This window comes from Perca flavescens, chromosome 17 (assembly GCF_004354835.1).
Source record: "Perca flavescens isolate YP-PL-M2 chromosome 17, PFLA_1.0, whole genome shotgun sequence".
Classification (NCBI taxonomy): domain Eukaryota; kingdom Metazoa; phylum Chordata; class Actinopteri; order Perciformes; family Percidae; genus Perca; species Perca flavescens.
The window spans coordinates 29112889-29140560 of record NC_041347.1 but is presented as its reverse complement, the minus strand read 5'-3'; the positions used below and the strand labels follow the sequence as shown (position 1 = coordinate 29140560).

The 27672-nt window shown below is 39.8% G+C and overlaps 1 protein-coding gene across 1 annotated transcript in view; it reads left to right on the top strand.

Annotated features, from left to right (window-relative positions):
• The first annotated feature begins 1276 nt into the window (after positions 1-1276).
• LOC114572138 (pyridoxal kinase) overlaps positions 1277-27672 on the top strand; it is a 30180-nt gene continuing 3784 nt past the window's right edge. Inside the window, exons 1-8 of the mRNA XM_028603601.1 lie at positions 1277-1652; positions 12574-12628; positions 21542-21646; positions 22439-22522; positions 25638-25672; positions 26202-26287; positions 27352-27397; positions 27549-27660. Coding sequence (XP_028459402.1) covers positions 1572-1652; positions 12574-12628; positions 21542-21646; positions 22439-22522; positions 25638-25672; positions 26202-26287; positions 27352-27397; positions 27549-27660 — 604 coding nt within the window. The 5' untranslated portion in view covers positions 1277-1571. The remainder of the gene's footprint in view (positions 1653-12573; positions 12629-21541; positions 21647-22438; positions 22523-25637; positions 25673-26201; positions 26288-27351; positions 27398-27548; positions 27661-27672) is intronic.

The following is a 27672-nucleotide window of genomic DNA, read 5'->3' as shown; positions in this document are numbered from 1 at the left end:
ATAACTACCAGAATAAGCGGCCAAAAAAGCGAATGCATTCAAAACAAGCCATTTATTTGATGTTATGTGAAAGGACACAGAGGTTTTTAGCTTCTCTCGGCCATGAAAGTGAGAGTCATTTTCCTTTATGATCCCTAATGTTGACCGTAGGATGATCACAGTGATTGCTTTGGGTCTATAATTGCCATGATGATGATGATGCTGGTGAATGTTAGTTTCATATTTTCCTCAAGCAGCAGCAGCGTGGCAGTCCGTAGTGATGGTGAGGCTCGTATAGGCCTACAGTAAATATCCCATCATCGTGAAAGACAGTCACTTGTTGTGTGAAGTGCCGAGTGTATTTTTAGTCTGCTGTGCCCCAGGATGTATTTTGTGGTTACCCTAATGGCTGCTGGGCTTTCATGCATGTCACAGGGTTCAGTGCAGCCACTAATGTTCAGGCGCTATGGCTGATTAAGGCCTGTTTGTACCAAGCTAATGTTAAAATATGTTTTACCAGTGCCGCTTACTAAAGTTGATATATTAATATACTGATATTAACCAGTATGTGTCAAGTATGTTTGTCTGAAATGCAATCAAAGCATCACATAGAGCAGTCAAGGCCTGGATGAACAGCAGGTGGAGCTGTCAGTTCAACGTCTCTCCGTTTGGCTTACCTCTGTATACCTCCCTCTGTTTCTACGCCTCACACTCTCCCTCTGTCTGGCTCCTATACCTGCATTTGGCTATGTTTGTTTGTGCATGCACTCTGTGTCTCACTCAGCAGCACTGCCGACTGTTGTGTGGTGACAGAGGCAAGCTTTGCCAAGTCAGATCCCCCCCCCCTCCTCAGTCACGACTCTGTGGATAAAGATGGTGTGAGGCACAACCACAGACACAAATACACACACCAAAAAAAAAAAGTGCAGCACCAAGCTACATCCTAAAAGAGATATATATATATATATATATATATATATATATATATATATATATAATATATATATATATATATATATATATAAAAATATAGAAATGTCCTTTCTCCTTTATTTTGGCAGGGGAAAGACAAATCTGAATAGTAAATCCACTTAAAATGTTTCCCAAAATAATTCGGCTATGTAAAATGGAGTGGTAGAATAGAATAGCACAAAATAGAAGAGAGTTGTCATTCACATGTATTCAATTCCAGCTGTGTTGATGGTTGATAGGGATCAGGAGGATGCCAAAGCCGATTCTTTGAGGATGCGCTTAGTGGCCCTGTGGTGACGTCACATGGTTTAGGCGGTCTCTCAGATTGCCTGCACGAAATACCGGCGTGAAGTGTGTGTGTGTGTTTTGCCCTTCAGTGTAGCTGTCTCTCTCCCTCTCTCTGTACACACACTCGCTGCACATCACCCGCTACAACCACCACACGCGCTCACACACACTGTATCGCACAGCTGGTTAGCTTGCTAGCTAACGTTGTTTCATTCCAACTGACGGCGTTGTGTTTGAATTTAGTTTTTTTTGTTACTACTGTTATGTGTAGACGTGATTATCGTTGAAGTAACGGATTATCTGCGTCCCTCCTCGGCTGACCGGGAGGTGCCATGGAATGCCGTGTTCTGTCCATACAGAGCCATGTAGTCCGGGGATATGTGGGCAACAAGAGCGCCTCCTTCCCATTACAGGTAAATACAACTTACGCGCACCCATTATCGGACAGCGGGCGACGATACACCCGTTATCGGACACGACCGGTGCCTGAAATGGGCCAGTACTCACCAGTACTGAGTACAATTAAAGCGTCCACATGACTACCCTTCATTCTAATGGTTAATAACAGTATTATTAATAGGATGATTTTTCTTACCAAAAGAACTAATAAACGATTCACTGGGAAAACAAGCAATGCTATGTAAAATCAGCCATTCAGCACCGCCATATAGCCCAAATGGAATGATCCTTTCTTAACCACATTTTCAGTCTGTGATGATGATTCGACTAGATTGGTAAGGTTAGTCGAACTAGGCTCCTGGCATCGAATCATCGATTCGGAGTCACCCTACAAGATATACTCATGAATATTAATATATCCAAGAAACATGCAACGATCATGGGTACTGGCACCTTTTTTGGTCCAATTCAGGCACTTGACATGCTTGCCCACAAAACTGAACTGGCTTTCCATCAACACTTAAAGGACAATTCCGGCGCAAAATGAACCTAGGGGTTAATAACATGTGTACCCAGTAGACTGTGCTCTGGGATCTGTTTTCATGCTAATCAAATGTGTCTCTAGCTTTTAACAAGCTACCGCAAAACCGGTGGTTACCTGCTAACGCTAGCTTTCGGGGCACTTGGTAAATCACTATTTTATACCACTAACAAGGCTCAAAATAGCACCACACTTCAACGGTAGCATAATGAGGGTCCCTACAGGTAAACCGAAGCATTGAGAACTTTGTAAGTGTACAGACAGTTTATTACAAAGATAGATTATAAAGACTAGCGTTCGTGATTACATTCGGGCGCTATCTTAGAAAACAGTCATGTGCAGTCGAATCACGAACGCTGTGTTTGAGATATGTTACTGGTTGCACGGCGTTCGTGGTTCGATAATCTATCTTTTTAATAAACTGTCTGTACACAACGTTCTCAATGCTTCGGTTTGCATGTAGGGACCCTCGTTGTACCGTTGAAGTGTGGTGCTATTTTGAGCCTAGTATGGTACCGTGACATAAGTATCGTGCCATAAATATCGTGATGATATCGTATCGTGGGGCCTGTGGTGATTCCCACCCCTAGTAATGATCCTTGCTAATTACATCGTACAAAGTTCGTACAATCTTTGCTAACAGAAATCGGTCATTCACCTAAACTGTCGCTGGATGATTTAATATGTGGCCGGGGTTACTTGTACTCCTCCCTGCTATGGCTAGGTGATATCGATAAAAAATAATTATCATGATATATTTGAAATATCAATATTGATATTGTAGGGTTGACAACATAATATTTACACAATGAGATTTTTTATAAATAATCATAAGTAATGTGGATATAATGACTAAGTGGTTAAAGGCAAATAATAGAGCAGTCTGGTAAGTTCAGATATTGACCTTCACTGTAATGCAGCCAGTAAAACCAGGAAAAGACAACACACATTACGATATCCAATATCTCAGACGATATCTAGTCCAAGATCACCATATCAATATAACAACAATATATTGCCCAGCCCTATCCCCCGCTATTGTATAGTGTAGAGGCCACAAACAATGGTATTGCTAGACGTGCTGTAAAAAAAACTCAAATAACAGTTGTTACCTAAATGTCAAGTAATAAACCTGAGGTGTCGTTCAAATTGTGTTTCCGTGACAAAATCTGTTCCCTCCATTCACCAAGTCCTCAAACCATTTCACTGAAAGATGTGAAATATATGGGTAATCCCATGGTAGCTGACGTCTTCTTGTTGTCCACGTTATTCATTTGACGATGTGACGACGAGGAGGTATGCTTAATCTGACGGAGAAAATGTGGCCTGAGACCTGGGATGGAGTCCCATAATGGAGCAAGGTCTTTTTCTATCTTGTTTTATCGCCCATCGTGAGAAAACATACATGTGTTGCTTTAACTAATGATAAAACGCCTGGCTGTATAGCAACGTTGTTAATGCCAGAGGTGGCAGGGTTGTGTCTAATAATGGACCTCCAGATGAGTGGTGACGAGAATGAGGATATTTTATATGTGGAAACAACCAGCTTTTTCAGGCTCAGTATTCAGTCAGCCTGTGACAGTTTACTCCGGGCCAGTGCGGTTGCAAAAGATAGGTAATGATAATCTCAGGGGCCGGAGGGAAACTTGTATCCAGCCAGTTAACCAGTCACCACAGTGTTGGTGCCTCAGGTTGCCATCATTTGCTCACAGACAGGCAGGTAATGGTCATGATGTGTATGGGAACATCTAGATGGACACAAATCCAGCCAGCCTCCTGCGGTGATAACCTGCAAGTCCTGTACGACAGGATCAACAAATAATCAATACAACAGTTTGCTTGTTTGAGTTGTCTGATGAACTTGCACAGATTGGTGGAAAAGGGTTTATCGTGGACGTATTCTTCCTTTCCCACTGACATAGTAGCTGTTCTGGTTTCTAGATTAGGTTATTAGGTTATTATTATTAACAAGGTTGTTAGAGTAATTGCACATGTGGACTTTGTTGTGTGTGTGTGTGTGTGTGTGTGTTACAAAGGGTTAAAGACCACACACTTAAGAGACACAGTTGTTTCTAAAGTTCAGTGACACTGAAAGCAGTTGGCATTTGCTGTGATTAAAGTGTGTATTGATTACTGCTAAAGGTTGCCCTGTTAGGGGGATGTTTTCCTCTTTGTTTACTCAGATTAATTGTGACCAAAGCTGTCTACCATCTATCTTGTCAGCATTAGAGCCGGACAACAAACGGATTTTCTTAAATTACTTAAATTATGAATCTCGTACAGACCTAAATTTACTCCATATTGCATTTTTAAATAAATGTACACAACCAGTTAAACCAAACCGTGACATCCCGCCAAAAGGTCAGCCAACCAATTAGCTAACAGTCAAGTGTATTTAACTGGTAATTAATCAAAATAATCATATTAGAAGTGAGCTAACATGAGAAGGAAATACATACCCTGATGAATGTAAAATAATCTTTGTTATCGCTAATGGTGTAAATCTGCTTATTTATCTTAATATAGATTTGAGGTCATATTGACAGCCGTACTGGGCAGTGCATTGGGATGTTTCTGTATCTTATTGTAATGTTTTACTATGCCCAGGCTAGTTTCTGTTAAAGCTGTATTGGGAAACCTCAAACAAAGTTCAAAGTCACTGCTTAGCTTATACATTAATAAAGATGCAAGTGACCATAGCAAGCACTGACTCTTTACATTATGTTAATGGTTAATCTCAGTCATCTTTAGACTGACTGTCAGCTAAATGTGTTCACCACAGTAGCTCACAGAAGTTAAGGAGAGTGATGCTTTCATGTTTTTTGGTAATGTCTGTCCTGATATCTGCCTCTTTATACATTACTGTTTATATGACTACTACATATGCGCAGTAGGGGTGCACAATTCAGAAAAATCTTTATATCGAAACGATTCGATTCGATATTGATTCAAAAACAATTCTCGATTTAAAAAACGATTCTCAGTATATAAATGTAATTACTTTCCCCATGTGATTGCAGTAGACATACAATAAAAAAAAATTAATAAAAAAAAATTCCAAACTTTTTTTATTAAAAAATATGAATTCATTTTTGGAATTCTATGAATTGATTTTGAATCGGTAGAGCTTGAATCTCGATACGAATGTGAATTGATTTTTTTTTTGTTGCACACCCGAAGTGCGCAGTCTCTGTGCATAACGCAGAGTTATTCCTGCAACGTGTAACGTTAGACAGCCAATCAGCAACATTATTAGATCTTGGGAGAAGCATGCTGCATGCTTATTGGCTCACTGACGCTGATGAGATTTACCCCTTAGATACTGAAATTGGGTACTGAATGACGAGGCATTTTTCGATACGCGACACTTTTGAGGCAATTCTTTCGGTGCCTTAAAAGGTATTGAATTCAGTACCCAGCCCTACTCCCACCCCTGATCAGAGGGTCATCTGAAGAAAAGGGAGCGCAGTAGGTATTAGTCATTTAACCTTGATAGCACAGTGTAGTGTAAAGCACTTATAGATAAAGTACAGCTTTTTAGTGGCTTAACATGTGTAGTTTTAATCTTAATAATAGGAACTAGTGACCTTCGTGTTGGGTCATTAAGCTGGGTCAAGAAAAAGACAGGCCTGTGCAGAATCGATCACCAGGGATCACCTCCTAATGTCTGCCGGTTAGATTTGTGTCAGACTTGATCCCGACCTGCTGTGAAGTAATGCACGTGGGCGACGATAACCTCACGAGATCGAGGCGGCCGCCGTTTTTAGAGCCAGGCACCGCAGTTGCTCTCCACCGACTCCAACACCCAGGGCATGATGGGAAACGCCTGGCTCTCACCTGATCTAACAGCTGATTGGTTCAGAGTTGACTCAACACTATGATGTTTTATAGATAGCCTGAACTTTTCATTGTTTTTGAATTGGAGAGGTTTTGATTGATTTTGAAGGCCTTTTCTGGTAACAGAATACATCTTGTATGGCGGATGGTGACGTTCAGTAGTCAGAGGGGCTAAATAAGCCCTTACCTAAAGGCAAAGTGTACTGAGTGCCTAACAAGAAGGCATAACTACCAGAATAAGCAAAAAGAGCAAATGCGTTCAAAACAAGCCGTTTATTTGATGTTATGTGAAAGGACACAGAGGTTTTTAGCTTCTCTCGGCCATGAAAGTGAGAGTCATTTTCCTTTATGATCCCTGATGTTGACCGTAGGATGATAACAGTGATTACTTTGGGTCTATAATTGCCACGATGATGATGATGAAGCTGGTGAATGTTAGTTTCATATTTTCCTCCAGCAGCAGCAGCAGCGTGGCAGTCCGTAGTGATGGTGAGGCTCATATAGGCCTACAGTAAATATCCCATCATCGTGAAAGACAGTCACTTGTTGTGTGAAGTGCCGAGTCTATTTTTAGTCTGCCGTGCCCCAGGATGTATTTTGTGGTTACCCTAATGGCTGCTGGGCTTTCATGCATGTCACAGGGTTCAGTGCAGCCACTAATGTTCAGGCGCTATGGCTGATTAAGGCCTGTTTGTACCAAGCTAATGTTAAAATATGTTTTACCAGTGCCGCTTACTTAAGTTTAGACACTATTAACCAGTACATTGTAATAAACCTCTCTGAATGTGACTCTAGCTGCTTACAGCTTAACCAACGCAAATCATAGTTAAGCTCACTGTAAATATTATTATTAGTAGGATAAATTGATGCATCTAGCTTTTAAACACACCCGTATGTGTTGATGCCAATATGCATTTTTAAAGTGTTAACATTCATAAGATAACACTTTATTGATGTTTTTTTACGTTGCTAATGAAAGTGAAAAAGTAATAGTTTTACAATCACCAAATATTGATCCTAAAACCTGTATGGGCCGATACAGAGCATCTTTAAATGTTTAAGATTATATTTACGCTGTTTGATTATGCAGATTGTGTCAGTACTAAACTGCCTTCACAAGTCTTTTTAGTCTTTTTACAGGGTTCCTGCAAGTCAAGCAAGCTATAAAACCTAAATTCAAGTTTTTAAATAGCATTTTACAATTTAAATGTAACTATTGACAAGTATTACAGATGTAGTGATTTCTTTTTGCTCTGTTACTCTGGTGAGGCAATAAACCAGTCATACAAATGACACTTCCAAAATTATTACACTGATGAAATTAGCCTTTTTTTTCAATTTTCAATTCCTAAATCTAAGGAGACAAATCCTTCAGGCACTTTTTTTTTTTTTTTACGTGAATGAGATGCTAAGAAGGATAATAATTATCTAAATGTCAGAGAGGTATATCATCAGAAGACACCAGGTTGATAAGTAAACTATACCTTTACAGTGTTGTAAGTGTACTTGGCTAATGCATTAGTTTGTGTGCTTGTGGACGTAAAAAAAAAATGAAAAAACAGTGACAGTATTTTAAATTGAAGCAGATAAATGGAAAGCCCACAGGCCATTGAAGGAGCTCACTCAGTCACACAACCATGATTAATTTGGTGTATAAGATAAGGGATAAGATAATGATGATGTCAGCGAGCGCGCAGGGCATCCCTCTCTCTGTGCTGACAGGAGAGAGAATCTCAGGCCTGTCAGCAGACAGGAAACGGCGCTATGATGAAGCAGGGCTCTGATTGGCTGCCACTGGATTCCTCCTGGTGACGTCACGCCACTGAAGATGGAGACAGGCTGCCTTAGAGCTCGGCTGGATAGGTTCAGCTTTCACATAGAAACAAAATTCAAATCCACTGCTGTGTTCTGGCACAAAATTAGGGATTAGTGCATATATTGAGTTCATTTGAATTAAAATAGTTTCTAATAGTAGAAATAGTTTAGTAGTCAGTAGGATTGCCTCCTAAAATGCAATAAACAGTTGGTCGTTCAAAAATAAGGACATTTTATGAAGGTAACACTGCCCAAAGGAAGAACTAAGCAGGTTGTTGATGTAGAAGTTCACTGAAGGAGAGCCAATAAAAGCTGAATAAGTGAATTATCAATGTGATAGGTTGTTTATTTCTCAAAGGGATGGTGTTCCGTGTCGCTGAAACCAGCAGGGATGCTGTGTTTTGCTCAGAGACAAGGAATATTTGCTGACATGTCACTACACTGCTGTTCTGAGAGTGAATCTTTATGCTTTGAATGTAAGAATGAACCACACTTGGAACATATTTAACTGGCAGCTCATTTAGATTTAGATAGACCTACTGATGTTGTCCTTTAGAGGAAACCAACAATGGAAATGATTCGGTGTTGGTAGCCAGACAAGCCTGTATTCAATGCTTATTTCTAGTTAATATAATGAACTTGTTTTTGTGGCTAAAGCTGAAATACATTCATTCGTGAAAAACATATTTATATTATATTATCAGATAACTAGCTTGATAATTGATTAATCATTCAAATTGTTAAGCAAACATGCTGGTTTTGCTGGTCAAAGCTTGTCAAATGAATTGTTTAAGCATGCAGCTTTTTGCCAATTTCATGTATTTCTCAATTTGATACCTGTGGATTTTTTAAGCTACGCTAGCGGCGTCTGGTCAGTTGGCCGGGTTGACTACTGTGGTGGATCCTGTATAGGGTTGGGTATCGTTTGGGTTTTTTCCGATACCAGTGCTAAAACAATACTTTTAAAACGGTGCCGGTGCCTAAACGGTGCTGGAACCGATACTTAAAAAAATAGGGTAAGAGGGTATTTTACAATAACTTTGAATGCACCACGAGGCTTACTAGTTTCAAGTGAACGCACCGCGTCTGTGTTGTTTTTCTGACAACGGCAGCTGCACGCTGCTTAACGTCCCGCTGTTGGAGTCCTCTCCAGTGAAACACAGACACCCTTTACACCGTTTAGCTGTCAGCATTTTAACTGTGTTTACTCCAGCTGCTAGCTAACGGTAGGATAACGTTACCTGCTGTCGAGTGAAGTTTTTACTAGCGCCATGTGCAGCGATGCTCCTGTTGCCTCTAACGTCCGTTTCAGAGCATCAGAGAGCAGCGCAGAAGGCATTTAAGTGGCACCGAAATAAAGCACCAAAATCCACGTTGCACTTTGGTCCGGTAGATACCGGTCGTTTAGGCACCGGTGCCGTATTAGCACCGGGTTTCGGTACCCAACCCTAATTTCGAAACATCTCAACAGCTATTAAATTAAATTGTGTAAGCCATGTCATTCATGGTTCCCAGACCATGAATTGTTTGTCTGGTACATTGATTTATGACCAAAAGAAAACAAATGACATTCCCATCAGCCTCAGCTGTACTTTGTGTGTAGTGCTATTTAGCAAATGTTAGCATGCTAACGCGCTAAACTAAGATAGTGAACGTAGACGGACGGAATTTGTGGGCGAGATGACTTAAGTTGCCGACGGAGCTGACGTGCATCACAGCATTACACCGGAAAAGGGCCGATCATCAGCGTATCTACCCGGGTGTCCTGTTACATCACCGCTGATCGGTTCCATCGTTGTTGCTGAACTTAGGAGGCCGAAGCCAGGCTATTTGTTGTAATTCTATTGAACACATACTGTCCTGTTAATAGGCTGATGCAAGGATAAAAAGATGGTACATGGAAACAAACACTGGAAACATTTGTTTAACAATGTGCAAATTAACAGTGAACGTACAGGAGCAAACCCAAAGCCGAGGGACTGCCTGCCAAGTCACGATGCAGTAAATGTAACGTTTGTGTTGACTCAGATGTGATCGGTGTATATGTGTCACTGACTCGAGGATTATGAAAATGGCGAGAAAGGATGTGACCTAAATAACATTTTCTTAGCCCCATCTACATCTGTAGGCAACAATCAACAATCAATTTGCATCCTGCTTAACCAAAGGAGCATGTTATAATGGACGGGTTGCTTCTATGCCAAAGAGTCCTGTTTCTAAAACAGTAAAACACATGTTATTCACGACTCTGTAATGGAATAAGATACAGATCGTTGAGAATAAACTTAAAAAGCTAACACTAAAACCTCAAAATCAACTCTTAATTCAACTTCAAGTCAATGTAAGGTAGCTGAGAGTCTTGGTGACACACTTTGTGAGTAACAAGAATCCTTTCTCTTAAATGGGAATTTGTTTGTTTAAAGTTCATCAGTGAGCCTGCATTAAATCCTACCTTCATGAAGGCTATAATGTTCCGTTGAAACTGTCTTAGAGATGTTGATTTAATTTGATGGTCGTTTTGGAGGCTGTAGTTCGTGTTTTGAATTGTAGCATACTGAAAGTGTTTTAAATATTTACTGTAGCTGTACTGTAGGCATCATTTATACCAATGTATAATATAACATAATATAATTCAACAGCACCACAAAATATAGCCGTTAAATTGACCTTAAAGGGGGCGCCTCTGCAGCCATGAACTGCAGCGTCCCCGGTTCATCCTTAAGTAACACCTCAATGAAAATGTTTTTTAAAAAACTTCTTCCATGAATGTAGGATTTACTGCAGGGTAGTTAGACTGCATTAGTTCTATCAAGGTGTAGCCAATAAACTGGCAATTGAGTATACATAATATTATTATTTCATATTTACAAAGGGAACTTTTCTGTTAACCATCTTCTCTGCTAAAGTGTTCTTTAGTGAAACTCAATTTTGAGCAGCCACAGGGTTAGAGGGCTTCCCTTTGGATATTAGTAGAAAATCACGAAGATTAGAGGGTGACACTGGAGTGGATTTTCAGTCATGTTCCATCCCCCTCCCACAAAAGAACTCCTATGACGGACCTTTCCCAATCCTGGAAAAACGCCTCCTGTCCCATTCCCATAAGATAATAGCGTTTATTCATATTAGAACAGCATATTTATATATATAAAGACCGACTTATTGCTATAATTCCCATCCTGCCGGATCCCGTTGACTTTTTTTTCCCTGTCCCGTCCACGTGATGATTAGTGAAATTGGCTCCCATTCCGCAGGAATCCCGTGACTCACAGGATTCCCCAAAAATGTCAGTCTCTCTCTCTAACAAAGATTAGAATAAGAAGAGATCAATCATAATCATTCACACTTCTGTATGTCCACCAGGAGTGTATTCATACGGTACTGTCTTTTACAAAATAGTATTTTCAATAGAGAATGTTCTGCATTCCTGACACCGCTTAGAGCTTAGCATGTTTCCTGAATGCCTCATGCTGATGATACAAATACAGTATTTCACCTTTCAGAAAGCATATGCCAGACTTAAGAAAGCCAAGGTGAAAGGTGGGGTGAATCACTGCCGCTCCCTTCTGAAAGCAGATTCTTGTATCTCAGAGTTGCAGTCAATTTGAAAAGAACAAAGAAGTCATTTTGCTCTGCCTGCTTCCTGCTTCAGCCCAATTAAATAAAGTCATTCAGATAACAATCGACTGCGCACGTGGATGGATCATGTGTCTTTCCCTCTCTCTTTCTTTCTCTGGTAATTAAAAGAAATCTGTTAAGAAAGACAGAGAGAGTGGAGGACACCAAGAGTTGGTTTATGTAGCTGTTGCAGATCTGTGCAGGTTTCAGCTGAAGTTAAACTGAGAGGATGTTGTTTTTATCTCCGCTCACGGATCACAGACAGGGTTTCATTTTTTTTAACAGATACATGGTTATATGCTGCAAGTGATGACCAGGAAAATATGCCACAATATACAGTATTTGACAAAAAGGTTTTATTCCAACACGTAATGTGAGGACATTTTAGGAATGGCTATTTGTGTGTTCAGAAAACTCAACTCTGTTTTGGTTCACTCTCACCGCTCTCATAGCGTTGTAGACAGACAAAAACAAAGTTGGCGACTAGCTGGAGAACATAGTGTAGCATTTAGCAGGTAAAGAGACTAGAGCTGGGCAATATGGAGAAAATCAAATATCACAATATTTTTTTACCAAATACCTCGATATCAATACCTCAACGATATTGTAGCGTTGACTATTGGTGCTTTCACAAAATATTTACCCAATGAAATTTGTGATAAATAATCACCAGTAATATATATAATTATAATATATGATATAATGACTAAGTGGGTAAAGGCAAATAATAGAACACTGGTAAATTCTGAAAATGAAAAATCCAGCACTTACCATATTACGATATTACGATATCCAAAATCTAAGACAGTATCTAGTCTCGTATCACGATATCGATATAATATCGATATATTGCCCAGCTCCAAAAGAGACACATATTTCCCTCAGGAGTTGTGGCCAAAGAAAATTATTTATTGAAGGTTTAATGATAAAAAAAAAAAGCCCTTATTTTTTGTTCATTTTTGCTCAACAAGATTTACAGTATTAAATACCTTAAACAAGTTGTATACAGTACTGTCTGCTTTTGTGCTGTAGTGTGGTATATGTGTACTACTATACTCAAAATTGAGTTGTCAAATTTAAAGCCAGTGTGCCTGTTAACTGATCTGTTTCCTCTCTCTGTCTTCCAGGTTTTAGGGTTCGAGGTGGACTCCATCAACTCTGTCCAGTTCTCCAACCATACAGGTAAGACGGATGAAATATCTGAAATAAATATGAAATATTTTTTTCTTGAGCGTGAGTGCTTTTTTTTTGGTTAGTGTGTGTGGGTGTGAATGAGTCAGTCAGAGCTATTAGCAAGTATTAGAGAGACGGTTGTCATCGTGTCGAGGCTGACACGTCGACAGCTGAGTGAGTCAAAGTTTTTTGGGGAGGTCAGTGACTTCACCGGTTGACAACAGAGCAGTTCTCAAACACAGAAGTAGCTGCAGGGGACAAACTCCATTCACATTTCATACAGGCTTTCTGTCTCCGTCCTATTTTGATGAAGCAAAGATGCCAAGATCAGTTAACTTGTGACGAGGAGTACTACTCAGCCTGTGGAAACAGCTGAATAAAGTCGGCTGTGGCTCTAGAGCAGTGGATCTGAAAGTGGGGTCCGGGGACCCCCAGGGTTCCTTGAAGGGGTTCCAGGGGGTTCCCAACTAAAAGGGGAATAATTTTTTTTCACTATAATTTCATCCATAAGTAAGACAATGATAGATGTTATGGCTATTTTGCTCATGGGTTTCATTCACTTTCTGTAAAAAAATTTAAAAGCAGAAATCCTATCAGGTAGGGGACCCTGGGACAAAGTCTTATCAGATGGGGGTCCCTGGTCTAATTTGTGTCAGTTTAGGGGTCCTTGATGTGAAAATGTTTGAGAACCATTGCGCTATAGGACTAAACTGACTCCGCCAGATGGATTGCTTCGCATTTGCTCGGCATGTCCATCTGGGAACTTTCCGTTAATGAACTTTTGGAAAGGGGCGAAAATACTGGTTAGCTGATTGGATAAAGCATCTGTCTATCACCACCTATGTTGGCGATAGACGGCCCAAATCAACCAATCAGATCAAACTCTTGCCGAAACCAGTCGGGAGAAGAGCAAAAACATCTTTTCCTCCGAGAAAAGCCTCCAGTGCCGTTTTTTGCTCTTCTTCCAATGAAGGAATACTTTCTAACTTGGATAAAACTTGCGCGATAGCTACGCTCATCTCATCCGTGGAAGCTGCCATGTTGTTTAGACTAACAGTCGCTTCTTGTTGCGTCACACCTAAACCCGCCTCAAAACCAACACTGATTGGTGGGTCGTTTGGCGAACGGCTCCAAATTTTCTCTATCTCAAGATGCCAGACTGATCTGAGAGTGGAAAACTGGAGCTCGCCAGATCAGGACGGTCTCACGAGGCTACTAGAGGACTGTCTTGGGCTTGAAAACTACACATTTAGGGAAAGGATATGGGCATTTATTTACAGTGGAGAGTCTAATGGAAGGTGAAAGATTGAGTTGCGTTCAGGCTAGCATAGGATTATATTAAGGACTAAAAGTTAGAACATTTCTGTTTCTTCTCCATTGATTTTGAACTTTTTGTTTCTCTAAACAGGTAACAAAACAAAAGACAAGTTATACACGTATACAAGTTAGGAGTACTGCTCACAATTATTTTGATCAATATTGAAATCACGATTATTTAACAGCACAGCCCTAGTAGAAGAGGACAAAACATTATGCAACATGTCAAGTTAAAGTGATCCCAGTTCTGGTTTGGGTTGAGCTAGTCTATATAGATTGCTCCGGTGCCGACGTCCTTCTTTTCGGGCCGGAAGTCCGTCACCTTCCACTTTCTTTGTGTATGAGTTTTAAACTCCGGTGGATTTGTGAGGACTATGGTTAACTGCACTCAGGTCTCTGCAGGGTAAAACCAGACAGCTAGCTAGACTATCTGTCCAATCTGAGTTTGGCTATTTTGCAGCGGCACTGTGGTGATGATGATTGTGATTGTTTTAAAGACATGCCAATAAACCAGAGCACGTTTTTCCCATCCTGGAATGCTGGGTGGACTAGCCAGAGCCTAGTCCGCAGGACTGTGGAGGGTTGAGCTGTTGCTTGAGATGAGTCTTAAAAGTGGAATATGTAGAGTAGGGCTGCCTATTCCACTATTTAGCCTACTTCCCTTTACTGACAGCAGAGTTCTTCTGCTCTGTTTGTCTTTATTGTTGATTATTGCGATAATGTACAGTATTTTAACAAAAACTACACCGTTATAATGTGTTGCTTTTTACTGAAATATGTTGTCATGTCTTATATTGCCACAGCAAAGTCTGAGCAAATGTTGTATATATTAAATAATAAGAATAGAGTTTGAACTTTTAAAAAGGCATACTTACTACAGCAACAATCAGATTTAGAGGAAACTTGGACTGATGATGCATCTCGTTACTGATTGGCCCAGAGGGGGTGTCTGCATCATCCCTTGGCGTCACATTTCCTCGTAATATTTTCCAACTAATTTCCAGTCCCGTGAATGAGTAACCTGCACTGTCTTTCTCCTGTCTTGCACTAGGCCTGCACGATTAATCGTTATAAACATTTTAAATGACTTTGATTAAAAAAAATAAATGGGGCATTTTCGGCCTTTATTTTGATATGACAGCTGAAGACATGAAGGGCAAGCAGTTAAAGAGTATGCTAAGAAATCATTCTGTTTTTGATACTGTACTTAAATTGGCAATTGACAAACTCCATTTCTCTAGAGATTGAAGCTGTAGCTGCAGCATGTTGATTGACATGTTTTAATTACGTAAAGACATGTTCAAGGAGTTCAGATAGAGCCGGTATCAGGGCCATATTTAGTTCAGTGTGTTATAGGTCACTATTTTTGGTAGCCTACTGTACCTAAATGGCCAGTATGTACTTTATTTTCTTTATTCATTGAAGCCTCTATGTTTACGGGCTTGTGGTGATGCGCAATGTGCTCTAGGTACCAAAAAAAAATAAATCTGTTTGGTACTGCCAATTTTTTTTGTTTTGTCATTGTTCATGTGTGCAACAAACATACAATGCAAACAATTCATGAGAAAAAAATCGTGGCAGAGAATCGTGATATCAATTCTAAGCTAAAAAGATCGTGATTGATATTTCTCCCCGAATCGTGCAGGCCTATATTGCTCTGATGGATGCTCTCAGCTCATGCCATTCATGCAAACTGAATTCGAAGAATGAATCAGCTGTGAAAACAAACCCATCTGCCCAGCTGTTGCTTGTTGCTTCACAGTGGATACAATGACCAGACTCAGAAATCTTTGCAGGATCGGTGCATTATGACGGTTATCCTCTCTGCTTATTTGATGTCACTTAGAGATTCCATCCTGTTTTGTATTTTTAGCTGGTTAGTGAAAGACACCAAAACAAGTTCCCCGCTACCAACGTAAAGAGGAATATTGACAAAAATGAAATGCACTTTTTTAGACATTTTATGGAACCTAAAAGACAGCTAATTGTTTTTGTTTTTTTGCCGGTTTTCTGTAGAAGAAAAGGTGCAAAAAGTAACTTTCAACAGCAGAATATTTGTGATTTTTGGTTCTGGCACATAAGTTTAATCCATGTCAGGCATCCCACCCTCCTTTTAAATACAGTATTTAGTTAGTAATAGGGCTGCTCGGGTGGCTGGGTAGCTCACCTGGTAGAGCGCATGCCCATATGTGGAGGTTTACTCCTCGACGCAGAGGCTGCGGGTTCCACTTCGACCTGTGGCCCGTTGCTGCATGTCATTCCCCCTCTCTCTATCCTGTCATGTCTTCAGCTGTCCTATGAAAAAATAAATGCCCAAAACCAAAAAAATAGGGCTGTTCGATCATGGAAGAAATCTTAATCCCAATTCTTTTGGTCAATGTTGAAATCCCAATGATTTAGCACAATTACCTTTTGGCTTTTGGAAAGATGTTGCATTTATTGAACTTAAACAGTAAAAAAGTTCAACAAATCAGTAGTGAAAAAACTGTAACATTTCTCTTAATACTTTTCCCGTTTTAACTTTTGGAATTCCCCTTAAAATAGATAACATAAAAAATATATTCAAATGTCGGCTGAGTAAGTTTAGCCTTCGGGAGGGGTGAACGTGCGCATGTCATGCAGAACACAAGACAAAATAAGAGTTTACTTGCAAAACTACGTAATGTGAAAAAACTTTTTTTGTTTTTCTCGATTACATTGTTTTTGTGATCATTAGGAGCCAAAAATTGGAATGGTGATCAAAGTTCAATTAATTGCACAGCCCTAGTTAATAATGCTAGTGGCTTCTATGTAGGGCTGGGCAATATATCAATACTATATTGATATCGTGATATGAGACTAGATATCGTCTTAGATTTTAGATATCGTAATATCATAAATGGCTTGTTGACAAAAAAAAAGACAAAAGTGTTGTCTTTTCCTGGTTTTAAAGGCTGCATTACAGTAAAGTGATGTCATCTTCTGTGTTACCAGACTGTTGTAGCTCTTCTGTTATTTTTACCTTTACCCACTTAATCATTATATCTACACTGAAGATTATTTATCTTAAATCTCATTGTGAAGATATAAATATATATTGTTAAATCACCAATTGTCAACCCTATCGACATAGGTATCGACAGAGGTATTAGGACAAGAATAGCCCTACTGCTCTGTTTTTTGTCCTTTGTGTATTACAGAGTGTATGGCCTTGACCCCCTCATGTAATGGTTGTCTAGTTTTTCATCTGATCTCGAAAATATAAGTAATTATAACTCTATATAATTAGCCCCGACTCCGTTGCATTCAGTTTTAAGCTGCGAAAGGTCAGCAAGCGATTTAACATCTTACTGATGATGGAGCTTGGTTTCTACACTTGTGAGCTGGCAGTTTGAAACCAGCCAGGTTAGTTGTGGTTGTGTCATTTCATTGTTATTCAGATGGCTGATGCTGAGTTCAAAGTCATCTGTTGTGGTGTTGCAGTCTAAGGGTAAGCATAATTGTAGGTGTTCTGTAGGATAAGTGTTGTTATGTGGGCGAGCGTAGGACTCGTCTGTAGTGACACTGGATGCAGAGACTGATGAAATGCTGTAATTTACATCTCTGTTTGGAAGTGTTGTAGCCTGGATTTAGCCGAACATCTATGATGATGAGTTCCCCCCCGAACCTGTTTTATCTACACATATCATTGATCAATTCATGAACAACTTAAGAGTGACGTGTCTTTGTATCTTCTCTCTTTTTTTATATATATATATATACAGAAAATCATTTATTCAACATAATCCAGAGACTTGCTGCAAACAGACTTCTTTGGAACTATTTTCTATCAAACCTAGAAAACTGGTTAAACGTTGAGGTCTGTGAGTTCCTTGCGTTCCTCGGTAAATGCAAGATACAAGATGTGTCTAAAATGTCATTTTTGATGCTTTAGGCACCACAAAAAAACAAATACTACCCACCGTCTTGAGCATTTGGGAGGCAGCAGAACCTCTCAAAACCTCTGAAAATAAAGCTCAAACTACCTACATAGAATACTACCCGTAGCTCTGTGTTTTATATGTGTGATTTAGTTGAAGTTTGGGTTGTAATGTAAAAATATTTCCCATTACAGGATCTTCTTTAATTTGCAGTTAATTTATGTACGTAACGTTTACTTTAGGTGTGGCTGTTGCACTTCTGTCTTCAGTTAAAATGACATTCTGCGTCACTATTTTACCTTTTTAAATAACAGTTTCAAAATCACTTTGATGCTACGCTGTAGGGTTTGGCGATGTCCCCTAAATTGGCAATTGACTATGTTTACAGTAAAACATGGCGATGGATGATGATATCGTCGTCGGGTGGGGTGGGGGAGGCCTGCTGGTAGGGGCAGTTTTTTCACTTAACTACGGTGCAGTAAAGTCAATCAGATGTCCGTGATCTGCTTAACGACAGTACAGTGGGACGTTTGCCTTCAACAGAGCGACAGTAATAACCTAACATACCATCATTTCTGAGATTAAACTACATTATTGGTTATGTTTGCACTGATTACAAACTCGTGATGGCTGGCCGACATCATCGTCCATCGGCACAACCCTACAACACTGACTTGTAATAGGGAGAATGGTGCCTCTGTCATTCTCAGTCTGCATCCCGGCCCGAACGCCTGTTCACGCACTAACTTTACTGGTTGGACCACAATGGAAATAAGTTTGTAACTTTCTTGTGTTATCCTCGACAGTTCTGATAAATGTACAATGTCACTGTGATGGCATCTTGTTATGCATTTATTTCTGTTACTGTCTAATAAATCAAATCAAATCAAAAAGATCTCCCTAGAGAAGTGCGTGACTGATTTAGTTGAAACTTGATCATATTTTATGGAGAAAACGGTTTCTGGTTTACCCTCTGATGTCCTCCGGCTGCTCTGCCTCGACTCACTGTGATTTACGGAGTTTCCTGATGGACAGAAAGCTTTTTTTTGTTGCTAAAATTACACTAACTGCTAACTGGAGCTGCCGTCAGCTAACGCTAGTTAGCTCAGTTGGCCGTGCTGCCAGGACTGGGAGCACCGGGGGGAGTGTCTGTTTGTTTTGTAGGACGCTCATTGGCTGGATGAGGCCAATGTAACTTTCATTTTTGAAGTTTGGTTGGGAATGGTAAAAGATTTCCCAAAGAATGTCCATTCTGGATGTTTTTGAAGACAGCCGAACCACTTGAGTCAGTAATTCTTAGGGATGCACTGAATCCAGATTTTTGGGGGAATTCATCGGTTAAGATTCTGCCGAAACTGAATACCGAATCCTACTCCCATCCTCAGTCCATTAGCACATAAGTTTTTAGCCGTGACTGTCCTTTCTTTGCCGTACCTGAAGTTGCTGCATTTTGGCTGCTGTCTGTAGATTCCTTCACGCTCAACTCGTATTCTTTCGGATGTTTCCTACGCAAATGTTTTAACAGCGGCGATGTTGTGTATTGTTTAGGGTCCTCGCCCCCACGAGACAAATCGGCATTGCAAATTGAACATGTAGCTTGACTTGAATGGCCTTCTTTTGACTCAAAGTACTGCCAAACAACACTTTTTCTGCTCACGAGTTCCTGCTGCATTGAACGCTCCACCTACGTAATGACACCTTCCCGTAATCAACGGCGGCGTCATTACGTCGATCAGCGTAGCGCGCGTAGTGCAATCGTAGGGTTCGGTTCAGTGGAAAAAAATTCTAAGGTTTGGCAGAAACCGAAACCCTTCAAAAAGCCCAATATTTGGCCAAATCAGAATCCTGGATTCGGTGTATCCCTAGTAATTCTAAAAATATGGTTGAGAGGGACAATTTTTTGGTATTTCACCAGCCGTTCAAACAGACCATGAAGCATCCTGTTTTTGTCATTGGAGAGATGATGAAATGCAATCCATGAAGGCCAGTTTGAGTAACAGATCAGTGAGTTAAAAGACTTATCAAGTGCCAAAACACTGCACAGCATTTTATGATAATTAGGCTAGGCAGGATCGTACCACTCTAGAAAGTTATCACGGCTGAAAGTGTTTTATCCTTTTGTCACTATGATCTCCAATTAAACAGTAAAAAACACAGCTGTCACGGTACAAACTATCCGGAATGTGTATTTGCATGTTTTTGATTGGCCAGATGGCGTTGGATTATGTTGCAGCAAAAATTGAGCATTGAACTTAATTAGGCGGCTGTGTATTTGCCTGCAGAGGTCTTGTCTGTCTGAACACAGGATTCCTGTGAGGGACCAAAAGACTATTGTAATCATATATTTGATATATTTGATGGTCGCTTCTTATTATTATGGTCATTATGGCCCCACGTACAGAGTAGACCGTGATATAGCTGAGACGACGTCAAGATTCCTTAATGAGAAAATTGTATTTGTTTCCGTGACCTTAACATAAAAACGCCTCAGACTCTGGTGCTTGTTTAATCAGATCTTGTGTATTGGATCCTAACATTTGCAATTTCTTCAAGCCGAGTATGTAATTTGGTGTGACATATTGAAGACGACGTGTGCATCTGAGAGGCAGAGAGGGGTGGCTGGCGAGGGGGACAGAGAAGGTGAATAGAGAGAAAGAGAGACGGGACATTTTTGAATCAGAGAGACAGACCGCGGGTGGTGGGAGAGAAAGATGGAGGGAGAATGAGAGAGAGCGACAGGACGCAGCAGTAAACAGCAGCAAGCGCTGGGAATTGCGACAGCAGCGAATGATGACGACAGAAGCAGCTCTTATCTGTAGGCCTGCCTTCATTCTCTCTTTCACACACACACACTCGCAGCGCTCTGACTGCTCATCTCTCTTTCTTAGCCCCTTTGGCTTTCTCTCGGTGTGTTGCTTAGCAACCAGAACCCCCCACCACGTGACCTGGCTGTGACTCACCTGGAGCTGCGACGTCATCGGCCTGCAGCAAACATGTCATACGCAGACGCAAGTGCACGAACGCATGCTTCCATTAGCATTCTCGTCACATTCGTGTAATCTGTACATGCAGCACTTAACACACTTGCATATTCCCAGATATACAAAGACACACACACTCTCAATACACCCCTCCACACACAATGTAGGTGTGTTGTGTTTGTAGAGGTGTATCTGTCCTCGTCCCCTGTGTCTGGCTGACCATATACTGTGGCTGCAGGCTGCACTAAGACTGTGTGTGTGTGTGTGTGTGTCTGAGCCTTAAAAGCATTTCCTTTTTGTGCATAGTTCAGTGAAGTTCACACTGCTCACTTACAAGCAAAAGTTGTGTGGACCATCAAGATGCTTTTCAGTCATGCTGGCAGAGAGCAGTCCAAAAAAATGTCTTGGGGTGCCTTGGTAGGTCACCTGGTAGAGTGTGCGCCCCATGTGCCAATGCTCAGTCCTTACCGCAGCGGCCCACGGTTTGAGTCCAACCTGTGGTCCTTTGCTGCATGTCTCGCCCCCCTCCCCAAAAAAGTGTTTAAAAAAAAAACATGTCATTATCCATCATACAGCTTTGGATTGACGTTAGGGGAGTAATTTACCTTTGGTATCAGTGAGAAGAATCTGTTGAACATATGCCAGCAGAATGGAAAAGGCAATTGCAAAGAGTTTGAGTCAGCAACTAAGCAAACACAATAACTCCTCTCCTCTCCTCTCTGCAGGTTATTCTCATTGGAAAGGCCAAGTGTTGACAGCAGATGAGCTCCATGTTCTTTATCAAGGAATCAAACTGAACAACGTACACCAGTATGACTATGTTTTAACAGGTGAATACCTTCCTTTTATACTTCACTACACTCGTCATAATCACATTGGTTCTGCAGTTGGATTAACCTTCATGTCAACGTGATGTTATTATGTTGAAATTTCTAAATCATCCTGGAGTTAAATTTAGAGCCGCTAAGATGAATCGATTAGTCATCGACTATTAAACTATATTGATAATCGTTTTTAATCTGTTTGAGTCATTTTTTATGAAAAAAAAGTTTTCTGATTACAGCTTCAAAAGTTTCTTCCATCCTCTCTGATAGTAAACTGAATATCTTTGAGTTGTGGATAAAACTAAACTTTTGAGGACATCATCTTGGGATTTGGGAAACACTGATCCACATTTTTCACCATTTCGTGACATTTTATAGACCAAACAACTAATCGATGATGAATCGAGAAAATAATCAACAGATTAATCGACAATGAAAATAATCGTTAGTTGCAGCCCTAGTTAAATTGTAATGAATTAATCCTGCATCAATGTTCCCTCCAGTCTCCTTCTTCATCTCTTTTACATTCAGTACTTGTTTGCACTGCACTGAACTTTTTAAACACAGCATTTTCATAAGTTGCTGGAGTTTCAGGACTTTTTTTTAGTAATGTTGTAGACCTGAGCAACCACTTTCATCCATATTGCTTCAGACATGCAGAGCAGTCACCTCCAGTACACTAGAGCTGCTTTTCTGGCAGTTTAATGGTTAAATAAAGCTTTAAACAGAAGTCAAATAATTAAAGTATTTTATACACAGAGAGAGAGAGATAAAGTCTTGTATTAATGTTGTATTCAGGGTATACCAGAGACACATCCTTCTTGGAGATGGTAGTGGACATTGTTCAGGAGCTAAAGAGAGCCAACCCCAACCTGGTGTATGGTAAGTAACCACATGCTTTTATTTATTCTAGAAATCTGTTTTTAAATAAAACTAACCTTTTTTTGTTGGTGTCACTTAACAGCATTTTGTTGTTGGAGAACTACAACGTTTCTGCATTTACGTACTTTATAATACACAAGAAATAAATGAAATAAAATGCTCTTGCTTAGTCTAAAAGCCGCATTTCACTGTGGTATAGAGTAGGGGTGGTGGGGGGGGCAGGGGGGGAATTGATAAAGCATAGTATTGTTATTTTTTGTGGAAATACTGCATCGATACACGGACACCAAATATCAATCTTTTATTGTATGTGTTGTCGGCTTGACAGCTTGACAATCACATTTTGAGTGAGATGAACAAACAGAGAATTGTTTTTTTAGATTTTTAGATAAAACAGATGTTGACAAAGTTTTCCTTTAGGGACATAATTTGAAGTTGGAAAAAAGGTAATAAATTGAATATGCTTAAAATCGCAATAATATTGTATCGCAACATAAGTATCGTGATGATTTTGTATCCTGACGCAAGTAGAGTGGTAATATTACATCACGACATAGGTATTGGGATAATATCGCACCGTGACATAGGTACCATGATAATATTGCATCGGGACATAGGTATCGTGATAATATTGGATTGTGACATAGGTATCGCGATAATATCGTATCGTGACATAGGTACCATGATAATATTGCATCGGGACATAGGTATCGTGATAATATCATATCGTGACATAGGTACCATGATAATATTCCATCGTGACATAGGTATCGTAATAATATCGCACCATGACACAGGTATCGTGATAATATCGCATCACGACATACAGTAGGTATTGTGATAATATTGCATCGTGACACAGGCATCGTGCTAATATCGCATCGCGACATAGGTATCGCGATAATATTGTATCGCGATAATATTGTATCGTGACATAGGTTTTGTGATAATATCGCATAGTGACATAGGTTTCGTAATAATATTGTATCATGGGGGCTCTGGTGATTCCCACTTGTATAGAGCATTAGAAGCAAATATTTTAGCATAATGATTAGTAAAAGTTGAATTTATGTGGTCGCTGCTATGAATGCTATATATTTAGACTACTCTAGCTGCTAGATGCTCCATTATGTTCACCAATCGCAAACTTTGTCTACTGCTGTTTGGTATTTGGCAGGTACAGTAGCTTACAGTGGGTTAATCAAGGCTTTATGAATGAACTAGCTGCCTGCTGCTGCTGCTTATGAGAGGACATTTTGCTCCTGTATGAGCTAAAAGAGTCTAAAAAAACTATAGAGCTGTACAGTCGGGTGATAATTCTCTTTGGGTTTGTCATTTGATTTATTGTTATCATAAAAATATGCATTAGTAGATCTTTTATATGAGTAAAAACCGCAGTCACTTAGCAAATAAAGCCCATGATGAAACATAAGATTACGTGGGACAGTGAAACAAAATCCCCTAACAGGATCAAATTAACAATTAATATTTGGAACATTTTTTAAGTGATAACCCAGCAAACAAACGTATTAGTTTTTCAAATTAACTATCTTTATGTAGCTTGACGTTAATCTGAGAGAAGATCCAGTTCTCATTGTGGACAACTCTCAGGATTTCTCATTCTTTTTCTCTCTTTCCAGCCAGGGGGATTTTCATCTCATGTTGCCAAATCAGTTTCACTTAAATCAAGGCTGTTGCAGCTTGGCCTGTAGACACTGTTAGTGCGTAAAGACCTACTGCCACTGTTCAAAATAATAAGCAACCAGAGGGTGACAACCTTTAGTTGTAGTACTTTTTGTTGTGGACACAGAGTGCTGAGTTACAATACACTTTTAAACGTGTTAGACGTTGCCAGATATTCTAACACTCTTATCTGGGATGTTCTATACATTGCAGGATGTCATTTACATCACTGTTGGTCCTGCTTGCCCTAATCTGGTTTTACATGTATAATGGAGGGAACAACAGGATAGCATTGATAGAGGAAGACGTTTTCTAGTCCAGAAAAACTAAGAGTAAAAAGCTCTCACTGTAAACATTTCTGTGGCTGAGTTTCACTCAGCCTGGGCTGCAGATCAGATCTAACATCACGCCAAACAAGTATCATTTTGTACCTGTCAAGCACTATAAAATAGAGCTGCAATGATAAATTGATTAGTTGTCAACTAATAAATTAATAGCCAACTATTTTGATAATTGATTAATCAGTTTGAGTCATTTTGTTCTCTGATTGCAGCTTCTTAAATGTGAATATTTCCTAGTTTCTTCTGTCCTCTGTGACGGTAAACTGAACGTCTTTGAGTTGTGGACAAAATAAGACATTTGCTGACGTCATTTTGGGCTTTGGAAAACACTGATGGACATTTTTTTTGGACATTTTAAAGACCAAACATTTAATCAATTAATCGAGAAAATAATAAAAACGGATGAATCGATAATAAAAAATAATTTGTTAGTTGCTGCCCTACTATAAGGTAGCACTCGGTGCTACATTGAAAAAAACTTTTTTTCATATTTGCTATAACTGTCAATATATCCTCTACTACATGAATCAAGTTAATCTGCCTCTTCTGGTGCTCTTAATGACATAAGGAAAACAACCAATCAGAACCGAGAAGTCTCTAAGTAGTGGCTATGCTCTTGAACTGCGATCAAACTTTAAAACTAGACAGCGCTGATCATATAAATCCAGATTGTAAATCCTGGACTGTTACTGCTTTGACTATTACTTACCTCAAATGTTTTCAGAAACATATTTTAGACTGCTTATCTGTAAAATGAAAAAGTTTTCTCCGTCCGGTGGGCAGTGCTTGGTTTCGGCTCGACTTGGTCACAAACAAATATAGCTCGATTTGATTGTAAAAATTGATTCATTTTAAACCCTAATGAAGAGGCACTAGCAGGGCCTTTTAGTCATCTTTTTTAAACGAATTTAGACTTAAAAAAATTTTGTTTTTTCTGTCGTTCTCTGTCTACATGCTTGCTTGGTTGTGTTAAATCTCCAAATCCAGTTTCATGCCTCCTATAGCTGCAGTATTTATGTAATGGGGTGGTTGTTGGAGCTTTACAGGTCTGTGTTGGGTGTCTGACTCTGGATGTGTTTTTCTCATTTCAGTGTGTGACCCTGTCCTCGGTGATCATGGATCTATGGTGAGATTATTGCCACTTTTGTGCTCTATGTCCTGTATGTGCAGCTGCTTGTGTCTGTGTTAATGTCTGTTGTTATTAGATAGATTTTTTTAACAAGGATTATTGTGCCTTTACTGTGTGTGGGAGGGATTTAGTGCTGATCCCTGTGTGTTCTTATCTTTATGTGTGTGTGTGTGTGTGTGTGTGTGTGTGTGTGTGTGTGTGTGTGTGTGTGTGTGTGTGTGTGTGTGTGTGTGCGTGCGCGCTCTGGGGGTGTGTTACAAGGCACAGTGACAGATGGATTCTTGTGATCTGACAGAACTGCGTGTACAAAGTGACTCACTCTGCGTGTGTATGTGGTGGATATATTACATTGTGCATACGTGCATTTCCGGGGGATTAATATTATGTATATTCTGTCAATGCATACTGACAATTAAAAAAACAACTGAGCCTTATCATTTATGTGTGTGTAGTCCTTCCTTACACAGCAACTTTTGCGTGTTTCCGTTGTGTTATGTGACTCTAACCTGCGCGTCTCGCTTCACAGTACGTTCCTCAGAATCTTTATCCGGTCTATAAGAACAAGGTGGTTCCTGTTGCTGACATTATCACTCCTAACCAGTTTGAGGCTGAGTGAGTACAAGTGTCTTTTTGCAGATTTGTATTGATGTATATCGAATAAATCCAGCATGACATTACTGTAATGGTCTTATTCTTCAAGATAAACATACTTAGTTTAAATTACCTACACCTCAGTGAGTAACTCTTTGAGTAGCAGAGTGTCAGCGAGCACCATCTTTATGTAATGCCACTCATGCATGTTATCTAATACCTTCATTTTGTGGTTCCAGACAATTTGGGAAAGAATTAACCGAAAATACGCCTAACTGTAGCTCCCCTCTACTCTTTCTTGTTTTAAACTGCCATTTACGTAGCTCGAAAGGTAGATTTTTCAATACTGTGTGAATATATCTTAACATAGTCTTGTTGAAACTGTTCAAAGTTATGTTTGTTATGCATTTTTATGGCTACACATTTAGATCAAATGGAAATATACCGGATCAATCACTACACAATTTCCCAGTTATATATACTGTATGGTATTTTCGGATCTCAACTAAGATTTTCTGAGGAAGTTCTAAGAAGTTCTGAGGATTTCAGCGTTGACTGATTTCAGTGTCTCTGTCTCTGGTATTCTTTAGATACCGGTATCTATTGTTTAGTTTCAATGATTTTAATGATCCCCATTGAGGAACAGGCAGATATGAGAAGTTTTCACACATTTTGTTGGCTGCCTTTTTTTGCTTGCACCGACTAAATGTCTGCATTTATGAAAAACAATAACATTTAGAGACAACTGTGCCTCAACTCAGTTGTCTCTTCAGCTTCACTGTCAAGTTCCTCCCCCTAGTGGCGTTTCTGTATGCCTGCAGAATCAGATTGAAGGTTTTTCGGTTTACGAAGGCTCACTTGGCTTGGTGAATTTTGCCCTTTTTTTTGCACGCGAATGTGTACATTCCAATAACCATTCTGAATAAAATTAAGTTTTAAAAGGTTTCCATAATGAGTCTTCTTTTGGACTTTGTTTTTAGACTCTTAAATGGGAATTTCTGTGTTTTTCTGTCTATTAACTTCATTTTCAGTGTTAATGTTACGGTGCTGTAAACATAATGCTCATTTGTGTGCCTGTGTTTTAGATTATTGACAGGGAAGAACATCAGCACAGAGAAAGACGCTGTAGAGGTGAGAGATCACACACTCCCTATATAATCCTTCTGTCTTTTCTTGCACAATTCCTTTGTTGTAGTATTTACATTGCTTGATGTTTCTTGCTTTATATGCTTACTGCTGACTAAATACAAGCCCCAGTATCTCACTCACTCACTGTCTGTAGGTTATGGACCTGCTCCATGCGATGGGCCCAGACACAGTGGTCATCACCTCCTCTGATCTACCCTCCAGGCTGGGAGACCGCTTCCTTGTGTCGCTGGGCAGCCAGCGCCATGGTACGTAAAATG